The sequence below is a fragment of the Neoarius graeffei genome, chromosome 9, assembly GCF_027579695.1.
Source record: "Neoarius graeffei isolate fNeoGra1 chromosome 9, fNeoGra1.pri, whole genome shotgun sequence".
Lineage (NCBI taxonomy): Eukaryota > Metazoa > Chordata > Actinopteri > Siluriformes > Ariidae > Neoarius > Neoarius graeffei.
The window spans coordinates 69633283-69656531 of NC_083577.1; the positions used below are offsets into that span (position 1 = coordinate 69633283).

The window sequence follows — 23249 nt, forward strand, 5'->3', positions numbered from 1 at the left end:
AAAGCTGAGCACTTTGTCAGTAGTTTCAAGGTGTCAGTGCACCTTAAAGCTACTGACCACTTGAAATGATGGCATGTGAGTGACAGGTGAAATGATCAGCCCCTTCCATGGTCCCCTCTTCACCCCTCCTCCTCCTCCTCCTCCGGCATGTTATACCGGCATGTCGGCGCCTGTGGGATGGAGTTACTCCTGCATTTACTCTCAGCCTGGATGCTGCTGCTCGGATCCATTTGGATGTCCCTTTTCATGAAGGAGAGTCACATCCTTCCCACTTGATTGCGCACTTATTTATGATGTTTCTTCTTCTTTTTTTGGTGATCAGAAACCAACTTTAAAGAGTTCATCCGCATTGTAATCGAAACCCCAGAGAGCCCAGAAAAGGTGATCCTTTTGCCTTGACCGGTGGAAAGCATGAAGTTCCTGGAGGCTGCGCGCGTTTCGGTTCTGCTGCTGGTGCTGCTGGTGGGGGATCAGAGCAGAGCGCAGGGGAACGCGGCTCGGCTGGAGCGCTGGGTCAAGGCCGGACTGCAGTACCTGAAGGTGCACCTGTGCCGCAGGGTGGCTTTACCGGAAAGCGAGTGCCGCAGGCTCGCTCATCTCCATCCCAGCGGAATAGCGGTGTATACTTCAGAGTCCGGCTCGGGGAAAGTGCTCGCCATCCTGCCCGATTCGCACCCCGCGTTAAAAGCGGGTGCGGGTGCGAGCGCAGGCGAGCGCGGGCTGGAACGTGAGCGCTTCCCCGACGTGAGCGCGCATGACGCCGTGCTCGTGCTGGACCCGAGTCCCGGAGAGAGTTTCGGCCACCCCGTGCTGCTCTTCTACGTGGACTTTAACGTGGCCAAGAAAAGGTGTGCCCATAAGGACGGGGTTTATTTGGGTGAGTGAGCTCTTTACTGTATTGGGGATACAGTTCAAGTTATTATTATTTTATTTTTTCTTTAAAGTTAGAAATTGAAACAATTTTAGAAATCGACGGAGATCAGAGCAGCTTCCTCTTAGGTGTAATCACTGATGATGATGATGATTATTATTGGGCGGCACGGTGGTGTAGTGGTTAGCGCTGTCGCCTCACAGCAAGAAGGTCCTGGGTTCGAGCCCCGTGGCCGGCGAGGGCCTTTCTGTGTGGAGTTTGCATGTTCTCCCCGTGTCCGCGTGGGTTTCCTCCGGGTGCTCCGGTTTCCCCCACAGTCCAAAGACATGCAGGTTAGGTTAACTGGTGACTCTAAATTGACGGTAGGTGTGAATGTGAGTGTGAATGGTTGTGTGTCTATGTGTCAGCCCTGTGATGACCTGGCGACTTGTCCAGGGTGTACCCCGCCTTTCGCCCGTAGTCAGCTGGGATAGGCTCCAGCTTGCCTGCGACCCTGTAGAAGGATAAAGCGGTTAGAGATAATGAGATGAGATTATCGCCTCATAGCAAGAAAGTCCTGGGTTCGAGCCATCTGGCGAGGGCCTTTCTGTGTGGAGTTTGCATGTTCTCCCTGTGTCTGCGTGGGTTTCCTCCACAGTCCAAATACATGCAGGTTAGGCTAACTGGTGGCTCTAAATTGACCGTAGGTGTGAATGTGATGTACCCCAGGGTGTACCCCACCTCTCGCCCATAGTCAGTTGGGATAGGCTCCAGCTTGCCTGCGACCCTGTAGGACAGGATAAGCGGCGACAGATAATGGATGGATGGATGGATAATAGGGCAGTGGTTAGCACTGATACCTCACAGCAAGAAGGTCCTGGGTTCGAGCCTGGGGGCCTTTCTGTGTGGAGTTTGCATGTTCTCCATGTGTCTGTGTGGGTTTCCTCCGGGTGCTCCGGTTTCCCCCACAGTCCAAAGGCATGCAGGGTAGGTTCACTGGTGACTCTAACTTGACCGTAGGTGTGAATGTGATGTACCCCACCTCTCACCCATAGTCAGCTGGGATAGGCTCCAGCTCACCTGCGACCCTATAGGACAGGATAAGCGGCTACAGATAATGGATGGATGGATAATAGGGCGGCATGGTGGTGTAGTGGTTAGCACTGACGCCTCAAAGCATGAAGGTCCTGGGTTCGAGGGCCTTTCTGTGTGGAGTTTGCATGTTCTCCCTGTGTCTGCATGGGTTTCCTCCACAGTCCAAAGACATGCAGGTTAGGCTAATTGGTGGCTCTAAATTGACCGTAGGTGTGAATGTGAGTGTGAATGGTTGTTTGTCTCTGTGTCAGCCCTGCGATGACCTGGTGACTTGTCCAGGGTGTACCCCTCCTCTCACCCATAGTCAGCTGGGATAGGGTCCAGCTTGCCTGCAACCCTGTAGGACAGGAGAAGCGGCTACAGATAATGGACAGATGGATGAAGTTAGAAATTGAAACAATTTTAGAAATCGAGGAAGATTAGACCAGCTTCATCTCAGGTGTAATCACTATTATTATTAGGACTATAATAATCAAATCTTTTGGCTGGTGTTCTTTAACATCATCAATAATAATATTAATACTAATATTAGGGCAGCATGGTGGTGTAGTGGTTAGCACTGATGCCTCACAGCAAGAAGGTCCAGGGTTCGAGGGTCTTTCTGTGCGGCATTTGCATTTTCTCCCCGTGTCTGCGTGGGTTTCCTCCGGATGCTCCGGTTTCCCCCACAGTCCAAAGACATGCAGGTTAGGTTAACTGGTGACTCTAAATTGACCGTAGGTCTGAATGTGTGTGTGTGAATGGTTATTTGTCTATGTGTCAGCCCTGCGATAACCTGGCGACTTGTCCAGGGTGTACCCCGCCTCTAGCCCATAGTCAGCTGGGATAGGCTGCAGCTTGCCTGCGACCCTGTAGAACAGGATAAGTGGCTACAGATAATGGATGGATGGAATAATAATAATAACAATAATATCGACAAGACCCAGGAGGATCCTTGTTGTAGAAGGTGTAGAAAGAATGACGAAACCGTGAAACATCTTCTCATGGCCTAAACTAGCTCAGCTGGAATATAAACGCCGCCATGACAATGTGGCTAAGGGTATCCATTGGGATCTCTGCAAGCATTTTGGAGTTGAGTGTGGTGATCAGTGATACGAACATAGCCCAGAGGCAGTTGTGGAAAACACAAATGCAAAGATACTCTAGGATGTCACCATCCAGACTGACAAGATGATGCCGGATATAGTTGTGGTAGATAAGACCAACACGACATGTCAACATCATTGACGTAGCATGCCCAGGGGACAGAAGAATCGCCCTCAAAGAAGAGGAAAAGGTCAACAAATATCGTGACCTAGCATTGGAAATAAAAACCCTCTGGATGATGAAAAGAGTTGGCATCACCACAGTTATTATAGGAGTGCTGGGTAGCTAGACAGACAGGTTAGAGAGATATTTGGAAGATACCCATGTTGGACTTAAGGCAAATAGAATGCAGAAGACCGTACTGTTGGGCTCGGCAAGAATCTATAGAAGAGTACTAGAATGCTAAGGCAGCTTGTTGCTGCCAGCCCTAGTTTTTCCAGTATATTACTGAGAGTTTAAGCATAATAATAGTAGTAGTAGTATTGCAAATGCATTGCTATAGTCCATCATATACCTACTGTACATCTCTTCTGTTACCAGTGATACTGTTTGAATAAAGATGACTTTTTGATTTATTTATTCAATATTAAAATGTTTGTGCAAATAACAATAATATATGGATGCCACAAGAAAATACATACATGTTATTTACCAGCTGGGAGGTCTGTATGGTGAAATACCGTGACCGAGGTCTTGAAAGTACTGAGTGAGGCCCTCTGGGCCGAGATCAGTATTCAAGGCCGAGGTCACGGTATTTCACCATACGGACCGACCTTAAGCTGGCAAATAATATATTTATTTTTTTCTTTACCAAATTCTAACAGAAAACGAGAGTGCCTGAAAGGGAAAACCGAGGCGAGATGCCATTTTGAATCCTCATTCATGGCTGTAATGCAAATTGCTTCCTCCTCAGTCTACAAGTGCACTTCCATGGCAGGAAAAAAAATTACATTTTGCCACCTATGTAGTCCCCTATTTATATAAAATTGAGTCATTCAGGATTCAGCCAGGTTTTTGCTCGGCGTTAGCAAGTTAGAGGTTTTTAGCTTTCTCCTGAAATGTTTCGTTTCTTCTTCCTCAGGGTAGTAAAACTCGCTTTCGCTGTGAACACTGTCGTTATCGCTATCCATGATGTAAAATTAATGCTATTCTCCTGAGAAATGCTGGCAAAAATTTAAGATTTTTGATAATGTTATAAATAAATCTTGTAAAAAAGATAAATGTTGGCAAAAAATGCTACATTTGTTGTTGTTGTGAACGAGCAAGTCGCCAGAGGTCCATAACTGGGGTCCATAACTCGCCAGCCAATCAGAGCGCAGGATTTGATGGAAACCGGACCGCAAAAAAAAAAAAATTTTTACTTATTTCCATTATGGTCCAATAATGACAATAATCACATGTACAGTACTGTGTAAAAGAAGCACGCTACTTTTGAAAAGACAAATTGTGCCTCAGATGTGTATTTAATGACTTCTGCATTATTGGGTCTGTAAAAGAGTAAAATATTACTATTCCAACTAAAAAAATTAAATGTTAAAGAATAGTTTGTCAGTAAAGCTAGTAACATTATGTAAAGGCCCAGTCACACAGCCAAAACTTACGATTTACGCATGAATTGCGCATAAATTTCGAGTTGTGCGCGATTCATCAGTGCTGTGCGTAATTCATAAGTTTTTTTGACGTGGAGCATCAGTAGTTGTCAGTGGATGTTCGACGAATCGGGTTTGTGCGCGATTCCAGGTTTTGAGCTGCTCAAAAATATTGATCACGCACAAGTATGCGCGATTGTGTGCCGTTTAACGTAATTCGTGTGTCCTTTGCCGTAGTTCTGACACGGACAATGCGCAACATATGCGTGGACTGTTAGTGGTTGATCGCAAGAAATTTACCGCTACCATGCACGTCGATGACTTTTCACTGACGAATAACGCACATATCACGCATGTCTCGCTGTAGTAACACGTACATTTCACTGATATCCACTGACATGCGCGCTCTATGCGTCGTTCATCAGTGCTAGTGTGCGGTTCATGCGTGCTTATACGTGGTTCATACGCAGTTTATGCGTGGAGTGTTCGTCAATAAAAACCAGAAATTGTCCCTCTTTTGACCCTATGCGCTGATGTGCGTGATTTGTAAGTGATTGTAAGTGATTTGTACATAGTTCATGCGCAATTAATCGGTGATTTTCGACCACGCACACCCCCAAAAAATGGTCAATTTCTCCACTGACAATCATGCACAAGCCAACTTTATACGTGATTTATACGTGATTTATGCGTGATCGGCTGTGTGACTGGGCCTTAAGACACCACTTTTCAGACAAAAATGAATCAAGTCTATCATTGATTACTTGGAAAAACAAACACACACAGAAGTGTGACAAAGTCTCCAGAAGAACTGTCAGGTTCTCCAAGACATGTAGGGGGGAAACCCTTCAGTTGTTTTTTTTAACTGTTTACTGTTCTTTACGGCTTTCTTCATGTAAAAACACTTCATTTCAATAATGTCTATAAGAATCTTTGCTTTACAGCATTTCTTTTACGCATACGAAAGACCATAGTCATCTTTGTAGAATGTCAAAGGAGTAGCAGGACACAGGTAGCATTTTTTTTCTGTGTAATATACGCTAATTCATGATTTCAGTGTCATTTGGGCAGCTGTCCTAAAAGTTGTCCTAAAACTCCACAGCATCTTCACAGTCTGGATATCAAATGGATCAGGTGATTAATCATAAAGCCAGCCAGCCAGCCAGCCAATGCATGGAGTGTGTCTGCCACCGGAGTGTGTGTGTGTGTGAATACTAGCACTAGCACTGTGCCTCTCGATCTAGAGCACCACTGAGACAATAATCATATAATTGCAATAAATGTAGTCAATAATAATGTGTGTGTATTCTGTCCTCAGTACCTGAAGCATTTTAGGTTTGCATACTCTGGTATTTGTGTCAGATTTTCTATATTAAAGAACAACATGGACTGTAAAAGGCTGCTGTTTAGTGATTATTTTTGGATTGTATGTAATTCATTTATGAAAATAATAAACGGACAGAATCCAGTTTTCTTTAAGATTTCCAAGGAAATCAGTCTGGAGAATTGTCAAAGCATGTCAAAGATGATCAAGGGGGGGGAGAAGAGATCAGAAATAACGTTTTAAAAGAAAATCAGACTTTCTGACTTCTCATTCACTGTAGCTTAAATCTGGAAACATTTTTGGGTTTGAGTCTGTCCCGTCTTGACCACGTAACCTGAAGCAGGGGGAAGAAGGGAAACGACAGCTTTGTTTTGAACATATTAAAATCCTCCCAGGACTCTTTGGATGATTATAAAAGGAGCGGAGAAAATAAGTGATCACAGAAAGAGAAACAGGAATGTTTCAGATGCTGTATCGGAAAGCCAACGAAACACCAATTTGTGGTTCGGCTAACTTTACTAGTTATATGAAGTTACATGAAGTAGATTTATAACGGGTTCTTATGGTACCGCATGGCTCAGAGCCGGTCTGTGTTACCTGAAAGTAGCTCTGCATTATTTCCTTAAACTACTGTATGAAAATGGTTCAAAACAGGATAAATGGTAGACTTAAGACAGATTGTGAACGCAATACAGTCAGGTTCATATGGATTTGGACAGTGACGCAATTTTTGTAATTTTTCCTCTGTACACCACCACAGTGGATTTGAAATGAAGCAAGTAAGATGCGACAGAAGTGTATAATTTCAGCTTTAATTCAAGGGATTTAACAAAAACACCTATTGAATTAAAGCTGAAAGTTTACACCTCAGTCGCATCCTGATGCGACTGAGGTATAAACTTTTTGGTCTACCATTTCAAATCCATTGCAGTGGCAAAATTGCCACTGTTCAAATACTTATGGCCCTGACTGTGTGTGTAGATTAATAGTTTGTTACCTAGCAAAAGCGAAGATTTCCTTTTGCGGCAAAGTAAATTTAAGTTATCTGAAAATGAACTTGTGAAATCACATGAAAAGGAAAATACTTAGTATCATATTGACTTGAGAGTATACAATGATGGAAAAGTATTAATTTACAATCAGGTGTCACCCAGAACATGACTGGTTCCTCTCAAGTTTCTTCATGTCATCACAGGGAGTTGTTCTCAACTCAGAATTCAAACAAATATCCATCGGGATTTCTGTTACGAAATTTTGTGACAATATCTAGATCTATACAAATAAAACAAATTGAATTGAGCTGAATAAGAGGATTGTAATGGTTTGCAGGAGAGGCGTGTATGACGCTGGCCCTGAAGACTCGCTGTCAGAACCAGCTGAAGCGGAGAAGGAGCCGAAGCGACCGTATGATGGACCGCACACAGATTCGGAAGAGTACAGTGTCCAGAACAAGCCCTACAGAGCGTAGCAGTGGCCTCTGCGAGATCCACTTCCTGCCCCGAGTGGTAGGAGTGAGGGACAGCAACCAAACACAACGCCTCCGCTGTGTCGGTGAGTAAATGACTGAGATAGACATGTCCGAGTTTCCACACACAGGCCAAGTCCTTGGCAACTGCAGTTTTCCCTAAAATGCTTTTTGTAGGGTAAGAGTTTGTAGCAACACCCAAGCCTGTGCTGCACTGGACTAAACTACACAATCAGTGAGAAATCTTCAAAGAAAAAATGCTCCTAAATGTTAAACAAATTTTCTTATGGCACAATAGTGGTGCTTGAAAGTTTGTGAACCCTTTAGAATGTTCTATATTTCTGCATAAATATGACCTAAAACAACATCAGATTTTCACACAAGTAGATAAAGAGAACCCAGTTAAACAAATGAGACAAAAATATTATACCTGGTCATTTATTTATTGAGGAAAATGATCCAATATTACATATCTGTGAGTGGCAAAAGTATGTGAACCTCTAGGATTAGCAGTTAATTTGAAGGTGAAATTAGAGTCAGGTGTTTTCAATCAGTGGGATGACAATCAGGTGTGAGTGGGCACCCTGTTTTATTTAAAGAACAGGGATCTATCAAAGTCTGATCTTCACAACACGTGTGTGGAAGTGTATCATGGCACGAACAAAGGAGATTTCTGAGGACCTCAGAAAAAGCGCTGTTGATGCTCATCAGGCTGGAAAAGGTTACAAAAGCATCTCTAAAGAGTTTGGACTCCACCAATCCACAGTCAGACAGATTGTGTACAAATGGAGGAAATTCAAGACCATCTAACCTCCCCAGGAGTGGTCGACCAACAAAGATCACTCCGAGAGCAAGGCGTGTAATAGCCGGTGAGGTCACAAAGGACCCCAGGGTAACTTCTAAGCAACTGAAGGCCTCTCTCACATTGGCTAATGTTAATGTTCATGAATCCACCATCAGGAGAACACTGAACAACAACGGTGTGCATGGCAGGGTTGCAAGGAGAAAGCCACTGCTCTCCAAAAAGAACACTGCTGCTCGTCTGCAGTTTGCTAAAGATCACATGGACAAGCCTGAAGGCTATTGGAAAACAGTTTTGTGGATGGATGAGACCAAAATAGAACTTTTTGGTTTAAATGAGAAGCGTTATGTTTGGAGAAAGGAAAACACTGCATTCCAGCATAAGAACCGTATCCCATCTGTGAAACATGGTGGTGGTAGTATCATGATTCGGGCCTGTTTTGCTGCATCTGGGCCAGGACGGCTTGCCATCATTGATAGAACAATGAATTCCGAATTATACCAGCGAATTCTAAAGGAAAATGTCAGGACATCTGTCCATGAACTGAATCTCAAGAGAAGGTGGATCATGCAGCAAGACAACGACCCTAAGCACACAAGTCGTTCTACCAAAGAATGGTTAAAGAAGAATAAAGTTAATGTTTTGGAATGGCCAAGTCAAAGTCCTGACCTTAATCCAATCGAAATGTTGTGGAAGGACCTGAAGTGAGCAGTTCATATGAAGAAACCCACCAACATCCCAGAGTTGAAGCTGTTCTGTACGGAGGAATGGGCTAAAATTCCTCCAAGCCGGTGTGCAGGACTGATCAACAGTTACGGGAAACGTTTAGTTGCAGTTATTGCTGCACAAGGGGGTCACACCAGATACTGAAAGCAAAGGTTCACATACTTTTGCCACTCACAGATATGTAATATTGGATCATTTTCCTCAATAAATAAATGACCAAGTAAAATATTTTTGTCTCATTTGTTTAACTGGGTTCTCGTTATCTACTTCGAGGACTTGTGTGAAAATCTGATGTTGTTTTAGGTCATATTCTTGCAGAAATATAGAAAATTCTAAAGGGTTCACAAACTTTCAAGCACCACTGTATAACAGAAAATGATCACAAGCATGAATAAGTCCCATAGTTTGCAGACAACTCATTGCTCCAAAAAAATGACACAGCCACCCACATTGTCTGCTTAGAAAAAAAAAAAATCAAAAAGATAAAATGAAAATTGATAAATGGAAAATGTTGTGTAAAAAAACTATTATGTATTACAACTATTCATTATAAGAGCAAAATACAGTGATAAGTTATAGAATTTTGTTTTTACCAAATGTTCTTAATGATTTGTCTAAAATGTCTCTTTTCGCACTATTCTTCAATTTGAAAAGGTGCATATAAAGCATCCCAGTGTCTAGCAGAAAGGCACAAAAAAAAAAAATCTTGTAATTCTGTAAATTATATTTAAAAAATTCCTGCTATGAAAACCAAACATAATCACAGTAATGCAGCAGGTATTTTATTTAACATGTTTATACTGTCTCCAAATTGTATTTTAGACAGTACAACTGGTAGTCTAGTCAGAACCGGCTGAAGCAAAGAAGGAGCCGAAGCGACCTTACGACGGTCCGCATACAGATCCGGAAGTGTGCGGTGTCCAGAGCAAGCCATACAGAGCATTAGGCTCTCTAATGCAAAAACTGCAACTGTACATTACTTCACTGTACCAATCTAAAAATATCTTATCGTCTGGCAAGTATAGCAACAAGTTTGACACTGGAAGTCACCTCACTTTAGAACGTCACTATTTTCAGTTCAAAAAAGTGTGTAATCAAGGAAAACAGCAGAGGAAGTCGAAGCTCAAAAGAAGTCCAGCATATTATTCTCATTTTCATTAACTGTCCAATAATTTCCAGGGTATTTCCAAATACTTTGGGTTTTAAATAACCTTGTATGAATAACTTGCTCTTATTTTGTGTTACTCCTTTCACAGATCATCCAGCGTTTGCTAGCTGCCCACAACCTTTGCCTCTTACTAGTCCAAGCGTACCCATCTCTAGCTGTGAGCTCAATAAAAACACCCGTCGATGTCACCAGCAGCCTCTCGCCACACATCTCTCCTGTCGCCTCTACCAGACCTGTGACCACGCAGTACTGCTCTCAGGTTAATAAGAAAACTCTGATATTGTTTCACGATTAATTGTCTTTGTGAGATTACTTGTTTAGAGTCAGCAGTATCTCATCTCATCTCATCTCATTATCTCTAGCCGCTTTATCCTTCTACAGGGTCGCAGGCAAGCTGGAGCCTATCCCAGCTGACTATGGGCGAAAGGCGGGGTACACCCTGGACAAGTCGCCAGGTCATCACAGGGCTGACACATAGACACAGACAACCATTCACGCTCACATTCACACCTACGGTCAATTTAGAGTCACCAGTTAACCTAACCTGCATGTCTTTGGACTGTGGGGGAAACCGGAGCACCCGGAGGAAACCCACGCAGACACGGGGAGAACATGCAAACTCCACACAGAAAGGCCCTTGCCGGCCCCTGGGCTCGAACCCAGGACCTTCTTGCTGTGAGGCGACAGCGCTAACCACTACACCACCGTGCCGTCAGCAGTATCAGTTCTGCTTATAGAGGGCAATCTGATCAGTTATACAGTACTTGCTAGATCGACTCTTTGTAAAGCAACTTTGCCAGTCCCTTAACACTGCTGTACGTTTTTTCTGACCAGGTGGTTGGCAGGAACAGATCACATACCAGCATCATGAGCAGAATCTGCTGCTCTTCTACCAGATGCTAAGAAACAATGGTTTTCATAAGAATCACATTAAAACATTCTTTGCTGGAAATGGACAAGTAGCAGGTAAGAACTCTAAGCCAGACTGTATTAAGGTGTTAACTTGGGGGGAAAGATAAAATCTACAAGCTAAATCTGAATAAATTCATTTTAATGAGGCTCTTATAACCTGCAGAAATGTTTAGCCATGCTTTTGTAGTCCAGTTTACCATCGTCATTCGTTGTAGCTGAAGAGGCAGAAGGAATGTACCCAGCCACAGAAAAGGAGGCAATCCGGAACCACATCTCCTACATCTGTCGCAAGCAGCACTGTGCAGACACGTTTGTCCTGTATCTGAACAGCCCGACCCGCAACGATGGAACCATGCTGCTGTGGGACCGCAACAACAACGGCATTGTGAGTTTGTGAGACTTTTGAAACATTGCTAGCTTTCACATGACCAACATATACTTAGTACTGTGACAAGGAAAAACCCTTTTCACTGACTGAACTGGGAGTGAATGTCAGGATGAAGACTGGATCTGCCTGTGAGAAAAGTGCTTGGGATGGGCTGTTCTGCTTCAGGAGGAGAGCAGACATATGGAAACATGCTGAAAGTTTCTTAAACTATAATATTAGAGATGCCAACATTGACAAATTAAAAAAGAGTAGCATCTCTGAGTGCAGCGAGGCTGTTAGGCCAGGGTCAGCGGCCCCCAGAAACCAAATTTCAGGGAAGCTCAGAGATGTAGTCTAGGCCATTTTGAGCTACTTTTAGAGGAAAATAAATGCAGGGTTTTCTGTACAGTATAAGCTCAATTATCCAAGAGGATAATCCAAGAGGATGGTCTAAGACGACCATCCAAGAGGATGTTCAGATCAAAGGGGATCAGATAACTGAGCTTGTACTGTAATACAGGGTTTCAGTAATTTCATCATGATCAACAACAAAAGCCAGAGTAAAAGATTTATGCATAGGTCTTTCAATAACAACGTTAAAGTGCATATTCTGGACCAATTTCGGGTTTTTTTTTTTAATATGAAAGAATGTCCCTTTACACACTCATCCAGGAGAGTAATTTTGCACAAGGCCATCTGTCTACAGCAGAAAAAAATAAAATAAAACGCGTTTGGAAAAATCCCAAAGGAGTCTGGAGCCAGATTTGTGACGTCACCTGCGGAAATGCCAGCAAGCTGCGCGAGCTTGCACGGTTTCAGTGCACAGTCTGTGTAGACCAAGCGCTCCCATTTCTCTCTCATTGTCCGGTCTTTTGGGAAATGATGAGTACTAATCCCATCATGATTGGTGTTGCTACACCCTCCTACGATACATCTGTTAACCATTTTAATAATTACGCGATAACATTGAAGAAATTTGCAGAAAACCACCAGGTCGTTTTCTCATAAACAAACCAGCGCTGGGCGGCACGGTGGTGTAGTGGTTAGCGCTGTCGCCTCACAGCAAGAAGGTCCTGGGTTCGAGCCCCGGGGCCGGCGAGGGCCTTTCTGTGCGGAGTTTGCATGTTCTCCCCGTGTCCGCGTGGGTTTCCTCTGGGTGCTCCGGTTTCCCCCACAGTCCAAAGACATGCAGGTTAGGTTAACTGGTGACTCTAAATTGACCATAGGTGTGAATGGTTGTCTGTGTCTATGTGTCAGCCCTGTGATGACCTGGCGACTTGTCCAGGGTGTACCCCGCCTTTCGCCCATAGTCAGCTGGGATAGGCTCCAGCTTGCCTGCGACCCTGTAGAAGGATAAAGCGGCTAGAGATAATGAGATGAGATGAGACAAACCAGCGCTGACGTAGGATTCAGAGGGAGGCGTCCCGCACGCGACGTCACGAAAATCAATGTTTGCCGGGAAATCCAAATGCCAAGTTTTTTCAGAGGTGGACCAATTCGCCTCAAATGGCTTGATTTCAACTGAATTTTTCTGGTATTGCGCACGGTAAAAAAAATTGCACAAAATGCAACAGATATTTGACCAAAGTTTAATATAAAATAGAATTACATTGATCTTGCTCCTGAATTTACCCGTGATATGCACTTTAATACTGTATTTACTTCCCGAACTGTGCACCAGTCTAATATTGAAAGATGCCCATCCATACAACACTTAATTAAACTGAACATGCTGAAGTTACTTCGATAATTTGTTCTATGTAGCTGACTTTGCTTTCTCCACTGTACAGGGTGTTTCAAAAAAATTTGATATTATTTGAGATGTAAATATTCCAGAAACTACATACTGTAGTCTAGGCAAATGAAACTGAACAGGCTTAATGTTGAGCAAGATAAGATTTATTCCTTAAAATTTGAATGAGAAATTCAAAAAGGTATGTGGATTCCATGAATGATTTCACAAATTTTCAATATGCGCGCCGCCTGATACATGGCACGCGTCAAGTCAGTAGTCCAGCTCCTGCCAAAGCATGTCTTTGGTAACAGTCTTTTCTGATAACAGTGCAATTTTTGAGAATTCTCTCGTAAATGCATGCGGCACAGTCTTGTTCGAGCGTACTCTAACACACAAAACGCCTTTTCTTTTCCAGTGAATGGCATTTCTGTACCTAAAAACAAAAAACATTCAACATAAAATTTTGACCTGTTTCCACACATGCTGTTAAAATTTGAGGACAACTGAATGAGAATTGCCAAAGTTGTTAGATTCTGAAATGATATAAATTTTTTTGAAAACACCCTGTACTTCTGTTGTATGACCGTCTTCACTTCACACCTGGCACTAGTTTGTGAGAGAAATCGGAAGTTTCAGTTCTGGAACACGAATGATGAAGACGGTTTGCTTCCAGGAAGACGACTTCGCATCACTGCTGTGCATTTCTAAGCACTCCATTGCTGTGATTGACACGTGGAACAGCCCGAATGCCGAAAACATGTTGATTTGATCGACAGACAGGCAAAACTGGTTGAAAAACTTATTTTCAGGTCTACGCGTAGCACCGTAATTGTGCTTCAAATCCGTAGCTGCTATGCCCAAATCATGCATGTTGGCATTCTGCTTTACACCAGTATCAGAGCTCAAACCAACATCTTTAACTGTAACCTTTGGTTTCACTTGATCTATGTTTTTATGTCAATCATAGTCTTCTATTTTACATAGCTGTACACCTGGTGTTCTGTGACATGGTGCTACAGCACAAAAGTCGACAAGCAGGAGACCAATAGACAGACCACTAGAATGCAAGAGCGAACTCTTATCTTCCTGTTAATAAATTAAATGTGCCCCTTAATAAAGCAGAACGGCCCACCACTTCAAAGTGCCCGTTGCCTAATCAAAGAGACCACAAGGAAGGCGTTTAGTCACAGAAGTGGGATAAATACCTCTTTCTAGTCCCCTCTCATCTCCTTGCTCTCTTAATGACTAGAAAAGGAAGGAACTAGAATATACTCTTCTCTTTGGTGTTTGGGAGCTTATCTCCTTGCCCTCATATTTAGGTCTGGTTCGACAGCTCTGAGTAATTAAACAGTGTGCAAAACGTCCTTAAGAAGTATCTGATGTGGGAAGTACTTCACTTCTTTAATACACATTTTTACAGAGCCTCAGACTTCCTCACGGCTCATGTAGCTTGACGATAAGAACAACAGTACGTCAGAAAAATAATTGCTTTAAGCCTGAAACATTCAGCTATATTCTGATCTCGACGCACAATAGATAGGCCAATCCGAATTACTAAAAATCTTTCATCTATTATGAACAAACTCTTTCAAGAAAGCAAGGACACATTTAATTATATTTCCCTTTTACAGTACGTTAGATTGACCTCTGTGAAATCCCACGTTCCGCTGCTGAAGGTGGTCAGTAATCCCAGCCATATGCTCAGAGCTGGGCAGACAGAAGGGTCCAGACTGTGTGGCAAAGCCCTTCCTTCTGTAACAATAGGCACAGACTCTCCAGGGACAAAGGCAACAACCTGATCCCTAGACAGGGATGGGAATGACAAAGGGGGAAGCTTGAGAAACCAGGACCACACAGGCTCAGAATCGTCTGCCTCCAAAAAAAAAAAAAAAGCTTAAAAGGCCCTTCATATGGATAAGTGGCTCTACAAACAAATGACATTTCCAGTAAAGCCAAGTCGTAGTTCCTTTACATTGTGTAAAATAAAACAACAACAACAAAAAAAAACGTGACAAACTTGTAGTACACAGAAGATGATTGTCAAAGCATCAAATGTTTTTCTTTGTTTTGATTTCTGATTTTGCACTTTCACATTAAAACAAAATAACCCATTCTAAAACTTTACTCAAGTCTTCCATTCGGCAAACCTTTGCATGCTACTACCACCATCAAATTCAATACATATGCAGAAGGGTAATATAAACAATTATTATACAGACAGGCCACTTTTTCCATGGAATAAAAGCATGTGTTCTATTCCCTTCTAGTTTGTTTCATTCATTTGGTTTGACAGCATGCAATATTGTCATCATATCGCTTATCCTCCATGTATTACGCCACTCTACCCAATGGAGAATGAGCGTGCAATATTGTTATAATATTGCACGCTGTCAAGACAACACGTCACGCGTCGGCACCCATGTGAATATCCAATGACAAAACTTTTCTGCTGCGCATGCGCAGAATCATTTCTTTGTCGGCTGGGAAAGAGAGAAGACGAAGCTAATCCAGTGCTACTGCCAGGATTAGCTATGCTGTAATTAAGCACAAGATAAATAAACTAAAAACTGAAACCGAAGATGTGCTGATCACCCGAAAGGCTACCAAAACTTCATTATATAGTCTTCATGTATTTATAAGAGAAAAACATACCAATGAACATCGAAAAACTGGAAAAGAGACACATCAGAGGTGTAAAACTTCCGGACTAGCGAGTGACTGTGACAGTTTGTAAACAAACATGGCTGCGAGGTTTGCTTCGTTAAAAGTGGAAGAGTTTGAGAGAATTTTGACTGCCAGGTCACTCCGTTGTGTGTAGTTGTCGATTTTGATTTTAAAAGTAACTAAGTAAATTACACAAGGATGATAATAATAATAATAATAATAATAATAATAATATTTGGCTTGACTGCACTAGCATTGGCCTTCGCCAACACTACACCAGCTGGAAGGTAACTGCACTGCCGTGCTAACAGCACCGAGTTGCGAGTAAGCTAGCGTTGGCCTTCGAGAAGGCTGATATGAACAGTGCGTGTATGTATAATAATAATAATAATGATAATAATATTGGTTGGCTTTTTTCATAGTCTATCAGATATATTCCATTCAGCTAGCATGATACTGAGCGAGTCCAAGATGAGTTCAGTATCATGCTAGCTGATTGGAATATATCTGATATACCATGACAAAAAAGCCAGCCAATATTATTTAATTATTATACATACAGGACACTTTCAATGGAATAAAAACATGTATTCTTTTCCCTCCTAGCGGGTTCCATTCATTTGGTTTGATAGCATGCAATATTGTTAGCATATCGCTTATCCTACGTGTGTTACGTCACTCTACCCAGTGGAGAATGAGCGTTGAATATGGTTTGATATTGCATGGTTATCAAGACACCATGACGTCACATGTCAGAGATGTAAAACTTCCGCGCTAGTGAGTGCCAGGTTTGCTTCGTTAAATACGCTAGATTTTGAGAGAATTTTGAAAGAGAAAGACGCATTGAACACCTGAAAGGAATGTATAATAATAATAATAATAATAATAATGTTTAATAATTGATATGACCGTACCATCAGATCGAAACACCTCTACAAAAGTCACCAAAAAGCTGTCAAAATATAAAGACCTGGATATAGAGATAAATCGGATGTGGGGGATGGCAACTGAGACCTTGCTAGCTGTAATAGGAGCCCTCGGGCTTGTGAAAAAGGGTATGGATAAATACATCACCAAAATTCCCGGAAGAAACGACATTCAAGAAATCCAGAAGATTGTCTTACTAGGATCAGCTCATATCCTGAGGAGAGTGCTTTCCATTTAACTCCAACCCCTCAAGGGACCTCAGGTCCATGGGTTGGACCTGGTCCCTGAAGTAAAATAACAAAACAGAAGAAGGAAAATAATAATGGCTTTTTTTTCGTGGTCTATCAGATATATTCCGTTCGGCTTCAACTCGTTCAATATCATGCTCGCTGAATGGAATATATCTGATAGACCACTCAACGCCAGCCAATATTATTTAAAGTATCTAGCATATTTGGTAATTAAATGTTTTATCCCCTGCAATACACACTTACAGGTTTTGATTCTAACTACGCAGGTGTACACTTCATTCCAATGGATCAGCTGGTGTCCAAACTTCATATAGTCTCAGCCCCAGACTCTGCCTACAGGCCACCTCACATCTGATATCTTTCTACAATATTTCCAATGTCAGTCAAAAAGCTTTCCTTGCATTCCTTTGAAAGTCAGTGGGTCTTGGCCATGTTTCGTGACAAGTCATATCAGACTATCTGGAGAAGAATAGAGGTCTGACTTGTGAGAATAAGTCTTCATATAAATGAAATTGAATCAGTTGCATCAAGTGTGGTTCCTGTTTTGTTGCAACGACATCGGTTTTTGCCTAGTACTCTTCAAGACTGACAAAAGGTGTTCTAAGATTTTTTTCTGTCTGTCTAGGCAGATCTAAAGGAGCGCTATGCAGTAGGTGAGCTCCTGGCTGACCTCGCAGGCTGCAAGGCAAGTCGAGTGCTGCTCTTTGTTGAGCAGAGCTACACCGGAGTTCTCACGAAGAGACTAAAGGGCTCTCTTAAACACCTTAACGTGGTACTGCTCAACGGCCTGTCCTGGGTGAACACGGCCCAGTTCTGGGCCTCTCTGCGTCCGTCCCACTGCCTCATCGACCACCTCAGTAAGGTACAGGACAAAGTGAAGTTAAATGGTCAGTTTTTCTGATCACTGGTGTCATGTATGAAATACACTAATGTTTTTGATTTATGTCCATTACCAGAATGCTGTAATGCCTCATGTGGGTGATGGGAAAAGCTTGCTGAACGTGACACTGTCTGGAGCTCCCTGTAACTCCACGCCACCTCTGTCAGAGGCTGAGATGAGGAAGGAGTACATGGGCTGTCAGAACCTGCCCACAGCACTGTGGCACCAGGGCCGTCGAAAGTCTCACAACAGCGAGAGAAACTGACTTATTTTTCCAGTGCGGCCTCATCAAATTCTATACCAGCATCTAATCTCAACTAGAGAATGCTAGAGATGCTAAACATGTCTTTTTCATTACCTTAGTTCTTTACTACGGCTTTCGAGCTTCGGTTGTAACAATAGATTCAGGCAGCTGCTTTAGGATGCTGCTAGACAAGAATACAAATATGCGTTTAAATTATTGTTGCTCAAGTACAGGTCAAACTGTCATTAGCTAGATCCAAAATGCATGGACTCTGGTAAAAAGGCTGTTGCGGAGGCCACAGGAGTATATATGGTTTACAAGAAAGTGTTTCGTCTGCACTCTGAACCTCAGCCCTCCATCTGCAGGAGAAGATAGCATCCCAGTGTTTGGTTCCTCCGGTATTTTTGTCTACCCACTGTGGGGGTTCATCTGGCGGGCAGCTGCGCTCTTGCATCTCTCCACATTCAGATCGTCCTGTCACGGGTCAGCGCTCACATCACATCCTGGAGATGAACCACAGTGACTATAACAGTCTGCCATTTCAGGACAAATCAAAGCATTGCTATCATTTAGTCATGAGAACTGTTCCTTTGGCAAGCTCTGCCCCTTCCACTCTCTCTTTCAAGAGAGTTCTTGTTAACAATTTTTCCCGCAGTCTGACGTTGACCTGTAGGTGACGGAAACAAACTAGAGGTGGACATGTAGCTGTTTCACAGGTCTCTGCTGAGATTTAAATACAAGCTGTCGGTCAAAGGTTAATCAAGTTCAGTATAAAAGTTAGGAATAAAAAGAACATTGGACCTTTTTTCACAAAGGCCCCCACGACCAGGTTTGGCATTATAGTTCTTATTAAGCTTATTTGTGTATACAGTATATAATATAACGGTGTTGTGAGATCCAAATCAGTTCTCATATGCCTTCATACCTCATTCCTGTGTACAAACACCCCTTAAACCATGTTCAGTGCATGTTAGCAAAACGTAGTTTAATAGACTATACCCAAGTGTAAAATTCAGCTACAGTAAGTCAATAAACTTTTTTGTATAGACCAGAAATGTGTTTATTCTGTAAAATGTCATGTTGTGCTAAATAAATGAATTTTAATGTCACTTCAGAGGATAATAAATATCCTCACATCCAGTTGTTCAACTGTAGCTTGTGTGACCTTATGTAAATACTCAAAATAAATTAACTTTTTTACATAACCTGTATTTATTTCAGTGGAGTATCGTTAAAACAATACATTGAGTTTTATTACATCAGCAGCAGTAAAACATGAGTAAACCAGTCTATAAAAACACAGATTTTCTTATAAAATCTATCGTTTACTAACTGTGTCCCTTTTCTCCCGTTCATCTCTGTAAAGTACAGTGCCACTAGAAAGTTTGTAAACCTGAATTTCTGCACAAATTTGACCTGAAATATGGTCAGCTCTTCAAGTCCTAAAACTTGATAAAGAGAACCCAATTAAAGAAATTATGCAAAAAAAAAAAAAATTACAGGTTTTATGTTTACTTACTGAACAAAATTATCCAATATTAAGTCTTTCTTGGAAAAAGGATGTGAACGTCTAAGAGTACGAGTCCATTTAAGCGGGTAATTGAAGTCAGACTTTTCAATCAAGCAGATGGCAATCAGGCACGAGTTTAGCAGGCCCTCCCATTTTTCCAGAGCATAAACATTGGTCTTCACTATCAAAGTCTGGTATTCGCCACACAGATTTATGGAAATGTGCCATGCCTCAAGGCCGATTTATACTTCTGTGTCTAATCTACGCCAGAGAGAACGGCGTAGCTGTGCACCCGATGCCGTACCCTACAGCGCAGCCTGATATGCACCTCTCCATGAATGTAACTACACACTGTGGCGATGGAGACCGCAACAACTGTTTGGTAGCATCACATTTCCTCCTATGCATTTCCAGCTGCTCTTTCTTCTCTGTGAGTATCGGAAATCCACCACCACAATATTGTGTTAATATAATTATTCAAGTGTGAGGCACGATAGCGGCTGTAGAACATTATAAAGACCAGTTGAATCCTGCGGATTTAAACACAATGGTGTTGTTTTTGTGCCTCGTTCCTGAGAACACAGTGGGACTTTCGCTTTGAGATACTCATACTGCTGAATACGGACGAGTTAAAAACATGTTCAGAAAGGCTTTCAGTGAGAATTTACTTGGTTTGAGAATTCATGAGGTTCCTCTCTCTCCACCCCTCAAATTTGGTTCAAAACAACATTTTGTCTGTGTTATTCTCTGTTTATTATTCCGACAGTGAACCAGAGCTTGTATTCCACTCCTCCTTCCATGTGTAAAAGCACTAAATTCTGGTGTTTCATGTGATAGCACCTCCCAGAGGAGACGTGTACCTTACGTGCAAGTATAAATGCTTCACCGTGCGCAAACACCGAAGCCGTACCCATGGTGTAGATTCTACACAGAAGTATAAATCGGCCTTCAATCAAAGGAGATTCCTGAGGATAACAAAGTGTTCACCAGGCACAAAAAGGTTAGAAAACCATTTCTAAAGAGTGTGGACTCCACCAATCCACTGCGAAGCAGATGGTATCCAAATGGAGGAAATTCAGCACCACTGTTACAGTCCAAAGGAGTGGCCATCCAGGAAAAAGCACTCCAAGGTCATGACCAATAATATTACAGAAAGTCATAAAGAACCCAAGATGATCATTGAAGGACCTACAGGCCACTCTTACATTGAGTAATGTCACTGTTCATGAGTCCGCCATCAAGCAAACGCTGAACAAAAACATTGTGCATGGAAGGATAACAAGGAGGTAGCATTAATTATACATATACACCGATCAGCCGTAAAATTAAAAACCCTGAGAGGTGAAGTGAATTACACTGATTATGCTGTTACAATGGCACCTGTCAAAGGGGTGGGATATATTAGGCAGCAGAAGAACAGTCAGTTCTCAAAGTTGATGTGCTGGAAGCAGGAAAAATGGGCAAGCATAAGGATCTGAGCGACTCTGACAAGGGTCAAATTGTGATGGCGAGGTGACTGGGTCCGAGCAGAGGTGTTTTCAGAGGTGTTCTGGGTATGCAGTGGTTAGCATCTACCAAAAGTGGTCCAAAGAAGGACAACCAGTGAACCGGCAACAAGGTCATGGGTGTCGAAGGCTCACTGATTTGCATGGGGCACAAGGGCTAGCCCATATGGTTCAATCCCACAGAACAGCTACTGTAACACAAACTGCTGAAAAGGTTAATGCTGACACCTTTCTGTTTTAGCCAGCATTAACTTTTTCAGTCCAGTTCTTTCTCTCCTTCGCCCAGGTAAGACATTTCTGACGTTGTTGCTGGTTCATGAGTGGCTTGATATTAGCAATGCGGCAGTTTTAACCCTTTTCCTGAAGACGTCTGTGCATGGTGGCTCTTGATGCACTGACACCAGCCTCAGTCCACTCTTTGTGAAGCTCTCCCAAGTTCTTGAATCAACTTTTCTTGACAATCCTCTCAAGGCTGCAGTCATCCCTGTTGCTTGTGCACCTTTTTGAATTAAATTATAAAAGAAAAATTAACCTTTTTCATGATATTCCAATATTTTGAGATGCACTAGTGTGCATGTAAATATTATATGAAAATATCCCAACTACAGTATATATTTAAGTTATTCCATGAAATCGAGTCGTACATGAGCTGATAGCTGATGAGGTGCATAGCATCAAGTTGGCTATAAGCCATGTACGATGAGATTGAGTGGAATAACTGTTTTATTCTGTCCACATTCACTGGATTTTGAGAAACAAAGCATTTTTATTTTCTGCAAATTCCATAAATAAAAACTTTATACAAAACATCCAAGAAAATCATTTCCACTTGGAATGTAAACAAACTGGTGAAATGACAGTAGCAATTTGTGAAAAATGCTATAATAATAATTCTTCGAAAAAAAATATGTTCTTACCATCAAATACTTTCATTCCATATTTTGTTGCTTTTTTTGTATTTTTTGGGGTTTTGTTTTTGAGTAGTTTTTATTTTGTCCTTGGTTGGTTGAGCAACATGCTCCGCCATTTTGTTTTTCTCTACTCGGTATACAAGCTGATAGCCTAGTAGTAGAGTAGCCAATCAAAGCACACAATTGCTCATATCCAGTGAATGTGGATATATATATATATATATATATATATATATATATATATATATATATATATATATCTCAGGGCTTTGAACCGGTTCAAGGAACGAAAACGAAAACCGGGAACTTTTTCTATTTCACATGGAACAGAAACTTTATTATTTTTTATGTTCCGGAACAGAAACGCTTATTAAAAATAATGGTAAAATTAAAAGTTTCCGTAGCCTACAAATAAAAAAGTCATTCTTCTCCTGCGCAAGTTTCTATGACCTGCTGGGGTTCACTTCCTGTGTGACGTTCGCTGACTGAATGGAGAGAGCGGGAGGGTGGACTACTATCACGTCTCCACATCTTAAATAAGAGGTAAATATTGCAGTCTATCGTTATTCAAAAACGTCAATTTCAAACACGATATCAGTATATTTGTCCACGTTAATGAGAGGCTCGCGAACATTAAATGACGTTAACCTCTGTTAGCCTATCAATGCATAGGGCCTGACTAGCCTTTGGTAACACACTAAACGAATTATCTTTCATTTTTGGCACTTTTTCTGTTTGTGTAGATGGGAAGACATACTGAGAATCCAAATCGCCAACATTTGAAATAATAATTGTTTTGAATTATTTCTTGTCTTATTTAATGAAGGTTGTAATAGAATTAGCCTACATTTGGCTTAAGCTGGATGAGACAGAGACATAATTTTATAGCCATTTGTTAAACAGCTGACAGGGAACGTAATTAACCGTTCCGGGAACGAAATTTTTTTGTTCTAACCGGTTCGGGAACGTCTATTTAATGGTGGAACCCAAAACCGGAAACGTTAAAATTCCGTTTCTGTTCGGAACGAACCAATAGGAAAAAAATTCTGGTTCAAAGACCTGATATGTGTGTGTGAGTGAGAGAGAGTGATGAGCACAGATCTCATAATAACGTACTCAATGTTACAGTTGTGTTTTACTGAATACAAATGTCTTCACATTTACAGACAGAATGTTATAAGGATTTAAACTAGAAAGTAAGAGCTTGGCACAATAACAGCTAAGCAGTGAATGTTTCT

General features: G+C 41.9%; 2 protein-coding genes across 4 annotated transcripts in view; one reads left to right on the top strand and one right to left on the bottom strand.

Annotated features, from left to right (window-relative positions):
* Positions 1 to 241: 241 nt before the first annotated feature.
* Positions 242 to 19245, top strand: si:ch211-67e16.11 (uncharacterized). 2 transcript variants are annotated; one of them, XM_060930176.1, is made up of 7 exons: positions 242 to 877; positions 7274 to 7495; positions 10194 to 10364; positions 10940 to 11071; positions 11233 to 11402; positions 17587 to 17823; positions 17918 to 19245. In XM_060930176.1, the coding sequence occupies exons 1-7, from the start codon at positions 412 to 414 to the stop codon at positions 18104 to 18106; spliced, it is 1587 nt and encodes a 528-aa protein (XP_060786159.1). In that variant the 5' UTR covers positions 242 to 411; the 3' UTR covers positions 18107 to 19245. The 2 variants fall into 2 exon arrangements, with proteins under 2 accessions (XP_060786159.1, XP_060786160.1); XM_060930177.1 differs by having other exon boundaries at positions 17587 to 17818; positions 17918 to 18039.
* abcb6b (ATP-binding cassette, sub-family B (MDR/TAP), member 6b) overlaps positions 19179 to 23249 on the bottom strand; it is a 138300-nt gene continuing 134229 nt past the window's right edge. For both annotated transcript variants that reach the window (XM_060930174.1, XM_060930175.1), the window contains exon 19: positions 19179 to 21599. The gene's annotated coding sequence lies outside the window, so the exon portion shown is untranslated. The remainder of the gene's footprint in view (positions 21600 to 23249) is intronic.

Excerpts from the sequence above, each read along its gene's own strand:
- si:ch211-67e16.11 (XM_060930176.1), top strand. The coding sequence starts at position 412 with ATGAAGTTCCTGGAGGCTGCGCGCGTTTCGGTTCTGCTGCTGGTGCTG. Across the intron at positions 11,072-11,232 it reads TGGAAATGGACAAGTAGCAG|CTGAAGAGGCAGAAGGAATG; the intron begins GTAAGAACTCTA and ends CATTCGTTGTAG. Across the intron at positions 17,824-17,917 it reads TCATCGACCACCTCAGTAAG|AATGCTGTAATGCCTCATGT; the intron begins GTACAGGACAAA and ends GTCCATTACCAG.